The 13,324-nt window shown below is 41.7% G+C and overlaps 1 protein-coding gene across 8 annotated transcripts in view; it reads right to left on the reverse strand.

Moving 5' to 3' along the window:
- VSTM2A (V-set and transmembrane domain containing 2A) overlaps window positions 1-13,324 on the reverse strand; it is a 76,511-nt gene that overhangs the window by 17,147 nt on the left and 46,040 nt on the right. For 7 of the 8 annotated variants that reach the window (XM_080380020.1, XM_080380016.1, XM_080380019.1 and 4 more), the window contains 3 exons: window positions 10,817-10,983; window positions 9,895-9,945; window positions 6,115-6,451 (listed from right to left, as the gene is read on the reverse strand). In XM_080380020.1, coding sequence (XP_080236146.1) covers window positions 6,115-6,451; window positions 9,895-9,945; window positions 10,817-10,983 — 555 coding nt within the window. The remainder of the gene's footprint in view (window positions 1-6,114; window positions 6,452-9,894; window positions 9,946-10,816; window positions 10,984-13,324) is intronic. The other variant, XM_080380021.1, reaches the window with a different exon arrangement.

The following is a 13,324-nucleotide window of genomic DNA, read 5'->3' on the forward strand; positions in this document are numbered from 1 at the left end:
TTAATTCAAAGAGCAGGCCCTGTCACATATGCTGCAATCTCAGATGACCCAGTGCAAACTGCCTGATTGTGTAGCAATGAAAAGCAATTTGAGTGAGCTGACAAACAACTCATAAACAGCTTTTTTCCCCCACTGTGTTTTCCTTTTCTTTCTTTCTTTTCTTCTTTACTAACTGTGTGGCTTATCTTTCCAGTGGTTAAATTACCAAAGGAATTTAGGTCAAGCAGGTAGAACAAAACTAGTGTGATTCTGCTACTCAGGACACTCCTGTGGGTTCCCCTGCCAGATCTTTATATATCAGTTTGTTCTAAAGCTGAGGTGAGTATGAAAGGTTCATATTTAAATAGCTAAAAGAAAGGAAGAGATGTGATTAAGTGCAGATGTAGCAAAGGCAGACAGACAGCAAAATATACTGCTAAGTTTACCAAAAGATAGGAAAGATCTCAGTATACATACAACAATAACTGAGATGGAGAAAGAGCAAAATTAGTCTGTCCTCACTGTTTCTGGGTTGGCTTCATAGGAGGCAAATATGTAGTGCACCATCCAAAGACAGTTTTCCATGTTTTCATGCATATAACCTGTACAGTTATTTAATGTTTCTTTCCAAATACCAGCACTCTTACAGAAATATGAGTTACAGTGGAGATATATGTTTAAGGACAGAACCCATTATTATCTCAACATATTTAAGAAGACCGTGATTTTCTTCTATGATTCAGTATTAATGCTTAACCATGGGCATAACTAAGGACGCAAATAACACCTCTGATTTCAGAGAGGATATGTTTGAATCTAAGCATGCCCAGTACACAGTCTGGCATGGACACAGGCATGTGGGATTGAACAACTGCTAAAACTTGTAGAATAACAAAAATGAGCACATATACATTGGCAAGTGCTTTTTCTTAGTTCCTGAATCTGTGTTTTTGTAAGAGGAATAGAAATTAATAGAAAGGCAACAGTGATGTAGATTCAGCAATCTACAGTGGCAGTGAGGGATGGTTACAAAAAGTAGATACTGTTTTGCTTGTGACAGGAGTTAGAACTGCAGATCCACCAAAACCAGTTTGTTTATTACTGGCTTCAGTTGGACTAAGCACTACTAGGAACAGGAGTTTAAATACTTGTATACATTTGGTTCTATCATTAAGTATTCACATACAAGAAATCAAAATGTAGGTTTTTGGAAAGAAACATAAGGCAGCAGTGAGTTCATTCTGCATTGGAATTCCTGGCCTATAAAAAAGGGATTTAGGTGTGTTAAGATCTTGTTTTGTCAATGAATTTATTTGGAGATGATTAGCACTTCTCAGAAGATGCTTACAGTTTCAAGGTCAACAACTAACTGGCTAATAGGGCTACCTCAATTAACATGGTTAGAATTTATTTCATTATTTCAGAGAAGCTAAAAAAAGTGGAGTGGCTTTGTTTCAGAGGGAAACAAAGTATAAGTTTAAAGAAAAAACAGAGACTGTAGTGTATACAGGTGTAAAATGGGATATTCCTTGCATCATCTTTTTGCAAGAATTTCTGAGAATGGCTGAGTAAGTTTCAGAACAGGAACAAAACTCTCCTTTGGCTTTCCTTTTAATGTAGTCCTAAGGAAACAGAGATTGACTTTTTGCTGTTCAACAGTCACAGTAATGGTTGGTGGGTGCCAGCCTTTTGGATTCTCACAGTTTCTAGAACAGTAGCCACAAAAGCCAAAGTCTTTCTCTTTGTGAAGAAAGTAGTAACATTGGCTGTCATCTTGATAGAGACTAAAGTAGACTTTTTGTCCCTTCACTTCAAAAAGAGATGTAACATAAATAAAAGGAAAAAAAACCAAAAACAAAACCAAAACAAAACAAAAAGAAAGAAGAAAGAAAGATAAAAAAGAATCCCTACCCAAAACAACCACAGAACTTTGTTTAAATTGCGGAAGATTCCAAACTGGACATAAAATCTTTGCTTACAATAAGTTGATAATAACAGATTCCTGGAATCTGTAGATAGAAAGGGAGATTGGAAGGACTGTCATCAGTTTATCAGCATCAGCTGACTGAAGAAATATGTTTTCTTCTTCTTCTTTTGCATTCACACCTGATAATCAGCTTCTCAGTTTGATTTATGATGCCAAGAATCCAGGTCGTTCCATCTTAGGTAAGGACTGCCTTCTCCTTTGGGCTCATTTTCAGGTCACTCACTGCAACTCTGTCATCATCACAGGAACATTTTCAGCATGTAGTTAGGTTAATAGTGAATTTACTTCACGAAAGAACAAAAAGTTGCTAGAGATGTTCAGAGTCTGTATGTAAGCAGAAAGAGGACCTAATGTCACTTCTTCACTTGTAGCTGTTCCTTCTTGTGTTCTCTGAGCCCAATCTTGAGTTTGAAAAGCAACAATGGCTTTGAGTGCTTTAGCAAAGCATTGGGAGAACAGGAAAGGTTTGGGGCATACACACATTCTTGGCATATGACATTCTGTAGACCTTTTTTCTTGCTATAAATGTTGAGTGACTTGAATGCAGGTAGGAGAGTTTGTCTAGATTTATATCCATAAAACAGTGAGATTTGGTGCAGCCTGTAAAATATTTAACTTCCTTTTACCTGAATTCATTGCAGCTCTTGAACCTCAGTTAATTGCAACACTGCTTATAGTTAAAAGGCTCTGTGATAACTGTACTTTTTACCTCTGGAGTAAGTTACATTATTAGGAATTACGCAGAGAAAAAATGTCTGTCACTCCACCTACACAGAACATTTTCTGGATATATGCAGATTAGCTTTCTAAATTACACAGATTCCTGTTAAGCTGTGAAGGTTTACTTAATTTGCTGCAGCCTATGAATATGAAACGAAAGGGTCAATCTGTGTTAGCTTTGACTTTTCCTCTCCTGACCTTTTTGACTTTGAGGTAGAAGTCTGGTGCTTCCAAGTATCTTAGCTGAAGATTGATGTGGGAGATAATTCTCTTTAGCTCTTTCTTCCTATATTGAATCTCCATTACACTAACAATAACAAGTATCTTTTTTACACTCATAAAGCATTTTTCAGAGCAGTGCAAAATGCTGAATGGACCTCACATCACTTTAATTTGTCAGCCCTGGCTATATAGCTCTCTCATAGTTATCACAGATATTCATACTTTTGAGTAAAAGAGGAGAATGGCAGAAATATCTGTTCAGTTGGGAAATGCTGATATTTTTTTAAATGGCATTGACTGTAAACTGCTTTTCTAGAGCTACCTATTAAACATCTGTTGTTAAGAAATAAATGAAACTTTTCACTGTGCTTCAGGATAGAAGGAGTTAAGTAGAGTGCTATCTACCTTTCAAAAATAAATTCTGGGTACAAAATGTTCATATAATCACAGTCAATCTTTCTTATATTAGCTGAATTACTTAGAAATAGCTGAATACAGATTTCCCAGTAATTTTGCAGTGTCATGTTTCCCTCTGCTGTAAAAATATTTTTCAATAGTCTGTGAGCAAGGCAGTAAAATCCATTGCTTACCAATAACTATGCGCAGGCTTTTTAATATTGGAGAATATTTGATACAACTACCTACAATTAAGTGTTTCTCTCTTCAAACAGTGTTGCTGAAGTCAATGGATTACTCAACATTAACAAACACAATGCAATCACCCCCTGTGTTTCAAATAGAAACGTGGGGTTAATAACGATAAGTTTGTATTCAACCATGTTTCTGTGAGCTAAGCTGGATACATTTCTTACATGTAATGTAAGCACACAGCAGTCTTGTGCATGCATGTATAGTTAGCATGATGTTGAAGAAAGGAAGAGTTTCTCGTTTGACAGTATAAGGATATTGTGTTGATTTGATATCATAAAAAGAAAAGCTATTACTGTATATGACACCTCTTTTCTGCTTTTCTGAGGTCTCAAAACTGACATCTCTCCTTCCTCAGCTGAAGTTGCTCCTCGAAGTTACATAAAGCTAAACCTCCCCAATGTCTTGAGCTACCATGGGTATTTCTATTGGTGCAGAATGAGTGTAAAATGGACTGAAAATCCAGATCTCATGGTAGCTGGAAAATCAGGCCCAGATTTTCCCAAGTAAAGGAAAGTAAATCTTAGTTCTCAAGAGTTAAACTGATGCTCATCAAAAATATCACCAGTAATTACTGTGTAGCAAGCGACAATTAAATTGAAATAAAGCCTAATATGGATTCTTGGTATACTCCTTGTTTCTTTAGTAGATGAGTTTCACCTCTGATGAATACAGCATTAATCTGTGCTTCATCATAAAACAAATTAATTAACTAAACTATCTTTTAATCTGTTTATTTTAAAAATTATTTTATAACTGGGATTGACTGTACTGAATGTGTAGCAATCTTTGCTCAAGCAAAAAATTAGAGATAAAGTATGCGCTTCCCCCTTCCCCCCCCCCTTTTTTTTTTAACAAGGATCTTTCAATGTAACAATCTACTAGGTCTCAAATAACACGTGTCCAGTAATCAGGCAAGACATTGCTTGGACTGAAGACATAAAAAATATTATAGGTGCAATTTGGATATAACCAAAGTGATTTAGTGAATTAGCCGTTGTGTGCACATTTTGGCTGCAATGCAGTGTAGTGTGTAGCTATGTATTTCATAAACTTGTGGCTATTTTAATTAATTTCACATAGAACTGAACAGAAACCGGAGTTTTCACTTTGTGGACAAGTCTGCTACTTTGAAATGTATAAGTCCAATGGAAAACTAAGTGATATTTACATTTATGTGAAAGAAAAGCCATGGTAGAATGATGATTTAAAATCAGTTGAAATATCTCTTTTCTTCTAACAGCTTAAACTTTTTTGGAAGACCTAAAAAAGTGGCTTCATTTCAGGAAAAGGGAACTGAATGTAACTTTTAAATAAATTTTAAAAAATTTATACAGCAGTTGAATGGTGGCAGTATGTGCATCATCTTTTCTAATAGCAGTAACAATTTTCTTATGAATAATCAGAGTGTTCTGGTCTATAATGAAATGTATTTCCCTTATCAATAGGTTTTTGTAATAGCATGAAGGTGATTTCACAATAGGTGTGCTATGAAATTTGTTGTATTCCCAGTTTTGGTTTGGATGACATGGCATTTGCTAGGAGAAAAATGATGCATCAGAATAAACTAGGTTAGCTTCCATTACATATTTTAAGCTAGGTTGTGATTTTTTGCCTTACTTTGGGCCCTCACTGTAAACAGAAGCAACCCAGAAACCTTTAAACTTCCACAGTTTGTTATCCAGAAAATCTTTGGTCATTTGCAACGTCTCAGTTTTTTATCCTCTCCATCTCTCTATTGCCATCATATAGTGGTCAACAGCTGCACCCCCTGTATATTCATGTACCTTTGCATAACTATGAATTTTACGGTATCAGTGTAGAAAATGCAGACTGATATTGCTCATAGGTTATTTATACAGTGCTGTACAAAATATCCCAAACAAAATGTGTATTATATTAATTTTTACGTGACAGACATTTGAGGTGTTGCTATTAATGCTTGATTCATAGCTGGTGGTCAGGCATCTGAAGATGACAAACTCACATTCTCTGACAAACCCAAGATCTTTCTAAAACCTACACAACAGAAAAACAATCTAGTGTATCTAAGGTCTGCTTAGGTTTAGAAGTCAAGTTCCTTATGAAATAGGACTGAGGCTAGAAGTAGATTTAATTCCACCAAATGATAGAGACATAAAAGTTAGGTGACTGGTGTAAATTAACTTAGGAAGAAACACTTCTGGATGGTTGTTTTATTTAATTTATCATACAGAGCCATCTTAAAATGAGGCAGCTGTTCACTGACATGCACTCCTCTCTCCACACACACTACAGGGAAAGTTAAGCTTTGATTAGAGAGCTAACCTTAGGTGGATAAAACCAGTAGAGTTAAAATCCATGTATAGGAATGTAGGGCTTTTTGCTTCTTCTGCCCAGAAACTCATTCTTCAGCTTTTAGGAAGTAAGGAGATAGCAGGAGGAATAAAGCCAGAAAGGAGGAGGAATAAATGAGCACCACACTCTTCCTAGTCACAATTCCTGGTTACCTTGTTGAGTTAGCCTCCTTTTACATGCTGGCAAGCAATCAAATGAAAGCTCAAAATGCTTTACCATACCTGATTGTGGACTTTGTTTGGGGATTTTGGCTGCTGCTTCAGGGCTGGAGGTGGCATGCACACGCTGATTGGCAGAGTTATGGATGCTACTTGGAACAGCTGCAGAGATGTTTTTGCGAGGTTTCATGTCTTGCAACCACATTGGAGATGCCTCAAAGGCTTGCATTCGCCGAGAGTGGCTGTTAGCATTGACTTTCAGAAATGCCTGGGCCTTGTATTCCTGAAGGTCTCCATAGTTGGCATCGGTCACCCTGCACTCATACAAGCCTTCATCCTTTTTCCTTACTTTTGAAATCTGCAGCTTGTGGGAGATGTCATTCCCTTGTACTTTCACTGTCTGCAAATTCACCAGGAAAAACAAACAAACAAACAAACGAAAAAACATGCTGTCAGGTATTATTCTTCCTCTGGGAAGACTCTGCCGATGTAGTGCCAAATTAATCAGTGGTGCAACTGTGCTTACTGCAGGGAAGTTGCAATGAGGATGAGCATGATTATTTGTATCTACGAGGATTTCTGACATCTTCTTTCCTAAACTGTTTAGACGGTTTTGTCTGAAATGCTAATTATCCTCAGACAAACAACCCAAACTACCATAATCATTCCAATTAATTGCTTAAGATCATAAACAGTCTTAATTAGCTTTCTTGCATAAATCTAATATCTGTGCACTTAATTGGTTAAACCTTTCCAATTAGTTGGCTTTATTGAATAATTCAGTTTTTGAACTAGACCATTAACAATTTTGTTGAAGATGTTTGCCAATATTTAAACTCCTTTAATAAAAATTTATTAGATTATCTTGTAGACTTCACTACATGGAAACTGTCTATTTGACATTCAATTTGTCTCCCTCAGGAGTGTCCAAACCTTTGGTATTTTTTTTTGTTTATGAACCATCAATACATCTTGGTCAGGCAGTTCCTTTTCTCTCATTTGTATAAGTGTGTACTTATTAGAAGTCATATATAATTTCTGTAGCACATATTCAAGATTGTTTTAAAAGTCTTCAGATAAAATAAGACTCCTGTTTTATTTTTAATTGCTTTTAATATTTGAGGGTAACATATTTTTTTCTCAAATAATTAAACCACACATGAGTAAATTACTCATCCAGAAATGTGTCATGGGTATTAAGATGCTTTAGGAAAGTTAACACAGATTCCTTTCTGTATGTTCATTGCTTCATAGAATTTATATTTAATTAATTGGCTATTACTCTCTATCTGGATTAGTATCTGTTGCCCCACAGGAAGCCAACTAAAAGGGATTCAGTGGAACAGAAAGCTTCAGCTCTCCTGAACTTCAAAACTCCTGGTTTACTTCCGCCATTACATAAACACGGATGCAAATGTTGCTTTATGTCACATCAGTGACAGGCAAAGAGAAAAAATCAGGGTGACGAATACATGGTAGATCGCAAAAATGGAGAACTATTCAATTGAAACTAGGCACGTGTTACTGGTGATCATACAACACATTGCTTGTGATAGCTTGGCATGCTGTAGTCACCAGTGTTAGCAAAGCACCTATTCCGCCTCTGATAAATAGAATAGCAATACTAGGGAATACATTATTGCTTTAAGGTACTGGATGGACCTTACAGCCTATCGTGTTGTATCCAGCTCTGAATTTATAATTAGCAAACTGAGTTGAAAGCATGGATTGCATATTTTCTTTATATATATTTTATGTATGTGTGCCTATATTGATATATGCAATATTAATTACACAGAAGGTGCTGGATAGTTATTTAAACCATGTTCAATAATACATCTCTACTGAACAGTTCCTATTCAGCAAAAGCATTAAAGAAGTTTCATTTGAATGGAAAGACCATCTGTAGGTCATATTCTGCCTTCATTTGCTCCCATGCAATATCTGCAAAATTAACAATATTGCATAACATTAATAAAAAACAGATTTTGTTTTCAGTTTTGCATTTGAAATTTAGAAATTGTTGCAGTCAGGACATATGCATGCTTCCAATTTATGCCTGATTATCATTTCAAACCAATACAATTGGTGTATTTCAGCACAGTTTAAAACCATGTGTAATATATTTACCATTTCTTTACACAGTTTACTAAATGCACTTAAAAAGTTTCTCTCCTCTTCATGAAGATACTTTCCAGTAGTACTAATGGACACTCTGTGTGTGCCTTCAAGAAAGAAAAGGAAGGCTACTTTTGTAACAAGTGTATTTAGAGTGTCAACCTGATGTTGACTTTTTTTTTTTTAATTGCAAATATCAAATGTTTTATAGAAGCTTATAAAAACACTGTATAAATACCCCACCATGAATTATTATCATACATAATGAGAGAAAGCGATTTTAAACTTGAAAGATGGGACAAGCTTTACAACCTATACTGTGCCACAGATGTTACGAATTACTATGGGGATTTGCGATCAGTCAGCATTGCTAAGGAATGAAGTGTCTGCTAGCACTATGTCTGGTGGAACAGTATCCAAAGACCACATGTGCGCTTCGTTTGTAAGGCAGTCTACAAATGTAACTGAAGATGTGGTCCATGACACAAACCATTTATAGTGTATGATGAGAAGTATCATTGGAAATGTAAGTATGGCTAAAATATGTATAATTTTGAATATAATGTATCTGCATTATCATTTATAAATGTCTTTCAGCTATACCTAGCTGCACTTTGACCTGATGCAATTACTTGGTTAGTTATTTGTAGGCATCAAAAAGCAGCAGAGTAGAGGATTTAACAGAACTTATTCACCTCTGTGTTGCTGTTTTTAAGCTTGGCTGGCACTTACAGCCTTGGCTGCAGCTAAAAAGGCACTTCTGAAGGGATTGTCTGAGAAAGGGAAAACCCCTTTGGGTACATAAGGGATACTTATGCTGCAGTATCTGCTACATATTTGTGTCTTTCCACTGCAGTGAGCACCGCACCATGACCCCACCAGGATACATTTCTTGGGACGTGGAAGGAGGAGGCTCTGAACTCCTGAGGGCATGGGCTGCATCTGTGCCTGACTCGGGACACGGGTCTGCTGAGGAGGGCAACCTGCCCCTGGAGCAGGGCTGGGGCAATGTTGCTTGTCATTTTGTTGAGACAACTTTCTGGCTGGATCTCCAAATGGCAGATTTGGTGTCAGAACCCCACTTCTCTAAGAAGGGATCTCAGTGGCCAAGAGTGGAGATTCCTCCCAACAGGGAAGTCTTGTCCAAAGACTTTCTGAGCTCTTTTTTTTTTTTTTTTTTTTTTTTTTTTTTTTTTTTTTAATTTTCCTGCCAGCAGATATGAACCTGGGAAAGCACCCGTTTAAACAGTTGCACACCCCACTGAGGGGAAGTGCAGCTTCACAGCCACATTTCAGCCTTAAAACCAGCTTTGGAGGGCTAAGACAGGCTCAGCAGTTGCCCGGGGTACAGGAAACCAAGAGGGGCGAGGCCGGGCGCGGCTGCCTGCTCCAGCGGGTGGGAGCGGAGCCTGCCGGGGGCTGGCGCCTGGGCCTGGCCTGCCCGGTGCCGCGCTGCCCGGGGGTGCCCAGGGGTGTCGGCTGCGTGGGGCTGGGCTGCCTCGGCACCCTCTGCCGGGCCACAGCGGGGAAGGAGCTGCGGGCCGCCGGCTGCTTGCCCGCTTCAGCTTGCGGTGCGGGTGGGGAGGGCGTGCGGAGGGGGTGTGGGGGGGCAGCCTCGCCGCGCTCCGCCCTGCCCGCTCCGCGGCGGCCGCGCCCAGGATGGGCTCTGGCCTGGAGCAACCCGCCCGGCCGGCGGGGCCGCCCGCGCCGTGCGGCGCCACTTACGCTGATCTTGGTGCCGTCGCTGTCCAGGTCCCGCTCGGGCAAGAGCTCCACCTGCAGGGAAAGGAGCGCCACCGTGGGTCGCCGGCCCCCGCCCCGCCGCCGCCGAGGGAGCCCCGCTCCCGCCCCGCTCCCGGCCGCGCCGCCGGCGGAGCGCCGCGCAGGGCTGCGCCGCGTGTGCCACCTGCGGGCCGTGCCGGGCAGAGGCGGCCGGGCCAGGAGCGGCCCCACCGCGGCGGAGGCATCGTCCCGCGCACCCGCCGCCGGGCTGCTCCTGGGGTGGCTGAGCGCCGAGGCCAGCGCGGGGGTGGCAGCGGAGGCGGGGAGGGGCACGCCTGGGTGGCAGTGCGAACGACATGGCCCCCTCTGTCCCGCTCGGAGGGCTGAGACTGCGCTGCGGTATGAATGCTTTTATGTTTTTTTCCTTTGGGGCACTGGATTACACGCACACACACACACACACACACACACACACCCCGCTCCCCCCTCCAAGCGTGTGCCCCACTGTGGCAGCTGCGTGCGGAATTAGGGCTGCCAGCTCGCTCCACTGCACCAGCTGTAAATTGGTGGGCACGTGTAGGAACTTGCCATTTGGGAAATATCATATTCCCACAAGAAGCAGTCTCTGAACATCTGCTTTCCAAAGGGGGAATGGGGGTGGGAGGGTGGGGGAATTACGGTTTGGAAATCTGTCTGATTTTGTGAATGTCCCTAGCTGCATCCTGAGAGTGACAGGGTGGGCATTTTTCTCTGCAGGTTCCTCTGCTGTTATTTCATGCTCAATATTAAGTCCCTGGGGAGAACCAGAACCTCCCTCTGCTCTCTCCCTCTCCTCCACCTTTCTCTCCTTTCCTCCCTTCCTCTCCACCCCTTCTCCTGTGGCACTCCCGTGTGGTTTGGGGACCCCATGGCAGAGAATCAGTACCTGAGTGCCTGTAACCTCAGCTCCAGCCTCTTGGTCCTCAGCTGCCCGCAGGAACCACCACTGGATTTCGAGGTACACTGAAGCAGAGCCACTCTGGAAAGCACAAGACATCTCCACATTCTGCCCTTCAGTGGCCGTGACATTTCGGGGAAACTCAGTGAATTTTGCTGCAAAACAAACACATAACATGTTGGGATCTCCTGTTACCTACTTATTGTTTATTCTCTGATTTTTGTGTTGTCCTTTTTTAAGTTCATTTCTCTGCTTTCTTTTCTCATTCACCCTCTTTTCTGTTTTTACAGTTTCCCCACATTATGTTCCTCAGGTTCTCTCAGACTCAGGTATGACTTTCCTCCCTTATGCACAAATCCACCTTCTTTGCACTCTGTGCTCTGCTCATGGGAAATGCTATAGAGCCTCCTGGTTGCTCCCATGCACTAGTAAAGTTTCATGTAATTAGGTCCAAATACCCGTGGGCAGAATGCAGTATTTCACCAGACTCACTGAGGGATTTTGTGCAAGACCAATTTGGAAGAAGGGGAAAAAACCCAGACTGATTTATTGCATTTTGTAGGGCTGAGCTGGAAACATGTAAATTGTTAAACCTTCCACAGCTGGATGGAGCAGCTGTTGGAACAGGCACTCTTCTGAGGTGCGGCTTATGACCACTCATCAAAATGCCCATTTCAAAGGCTTTACCTGAGTTAGTTACTCTTTCTGAAAACCTCTTCTTGCATAATCGGACCAAGAAGCAATGCATCTTCTGTTTCTGAGTCCCGGCAGACACTTCCTAGAACTAACCTTCACCTTTGTATCCCAGTCCTTTAAAAAACAGGATCTGTCCATTTCAGTGTACCACTGCTAGATTTGAAAACTAATGCTAAAGGACATAGTCCAGGGCACCAGTATTTAAGTCTTTGTCTTTACTTTCTTCTAATTCTTTGCTATAACTCACTTTAAAATTGTGTAACATAATGAAACATGATAGTCAAGTGAGGGGGACTACAGACAAACAATACAATAAATAAAACCTGTGTTTCAAGAAGAGGAAAATTTGGAAAGACCCTGCAATGTTGCTTTCTGTTATGCATTGTTACAGATTGACTAGTGCATATTATGATGTGAAGGAAATATTGCTTGTTGTGTCCTCTCCTCTTTCTTTCCCCAGTCTTCCAAGCTAATCTGGATTTGGTAGGATAATTTAGTACCTAGTATTACTTCTTTTTCCCCTTATATTTGGGCTTGACAACAGATACTTAGCAAAGCCACTAGCTTTATAATTCACGGTGTCCCTTTTTCTGTCACCCCTGCCCCCACCATTCAGCGATTGCTAGTCACCGAGTTGAACTGACGAAAGGACTGTGCATTTTGGGTGTTGGGGGCTTGTAAGTTTGGTTTTTTGTTTGTTTGTTTGTTTGTTTGTTCGTTCCATCGCCTCCTGGTCAGTGCCTGTGAGCAGTGTGGGGTTGTGGAGGGGAATACTGCCAGCACACTCCCCCATCGCAGCGCCAAGCGCAGCCCGGCACAGACTCACAAAGCTGGCGGGGAGCTATCGGCGGGGAACAGCGGGCAGGGAGCAGGGGGCGGCGGGCAGGGAGCAGGGAGCAGGGGGCGGCGGGCGGGGGGCGGCGGGCAGGGAGCAGGGGGCGGGGGGCGGGGGCAGCGGGCAGCAGCAGGGGATGGCTGGCAGCGGGCGCAGGGGGCAGCCCCGCGCGATCTGTCCATGGTGCTGACAGCGTCGCCGCAGCCTCGGGGTCCCAAACAACTGGTTCCTGCAGCGCCGGGGCTGCTTGAAATGCAAGGCGCGCCTTTCGGCGAGGAGGGAGGAGGTGGGGTGCGGAGGTGGGGGAGGTGGGGGGAAGTCTTCAAAGAAGTAGATTTTGTCCTTTTCTCCCTTTTTTTTTCTTTTCTTTTTTTTTTTTTTTTTTTTTTTTTTTGGGTGGGGGGTGGGGGGTGAGGGGTGGTGGTGGTGATGGCAGAAATACACATAATCATAGAATCGAAATGAATGTCTGACACTGAGGATTGCAGGCTAATAAAAGAGGAAAGGGGATGCAGCCCGAAAGAAGACTGCAATATTTTAAGGGAGGCAGTAGATTTAGCCAGCCGGTACTTGGTCTGAATGCAATGATTATGCATGCACGGGTAGGTGTTTATTGTATGCGCACATGCATATACATAAACATGCACAACACAAACACATGTATGTTCATCCACAACCATCCCTCTACTCTTCTTCAAGGTACCTCTTATTTCCCTGTTTGCAACCACGTAAAGGAAGCCCCTTTTATTTCCACTTTGGGGAAACTTCTTACTTCTGTTCTCATTTACAGACAATTATTAATCTAAATGTAAACCGGATGCATGGTGTCCTCATCTCCTATCCATTGTGGCTGTTTTCCTTCTTTTTATCCTACTCCCACTCCCCCCCACCCCCCCACCCCCCCGTTCTCAATCTGTTTTAGAATAGAAAATCAAACACATGTATTTAACAATGAGTGATCTTAC

The sequence above is a fragment of the Falco punctatus genome (genome assembly GCF_963210335.1).
Source record: "Falco punctatus genome assembly, chromosome: 3".
Taxonomy (NCBI): domain Eukaryota; kingdom Metazoa; phylum Chordata; class Aves; order Falconiformes; family Falconidae; genus Falco; species Falco punctatus.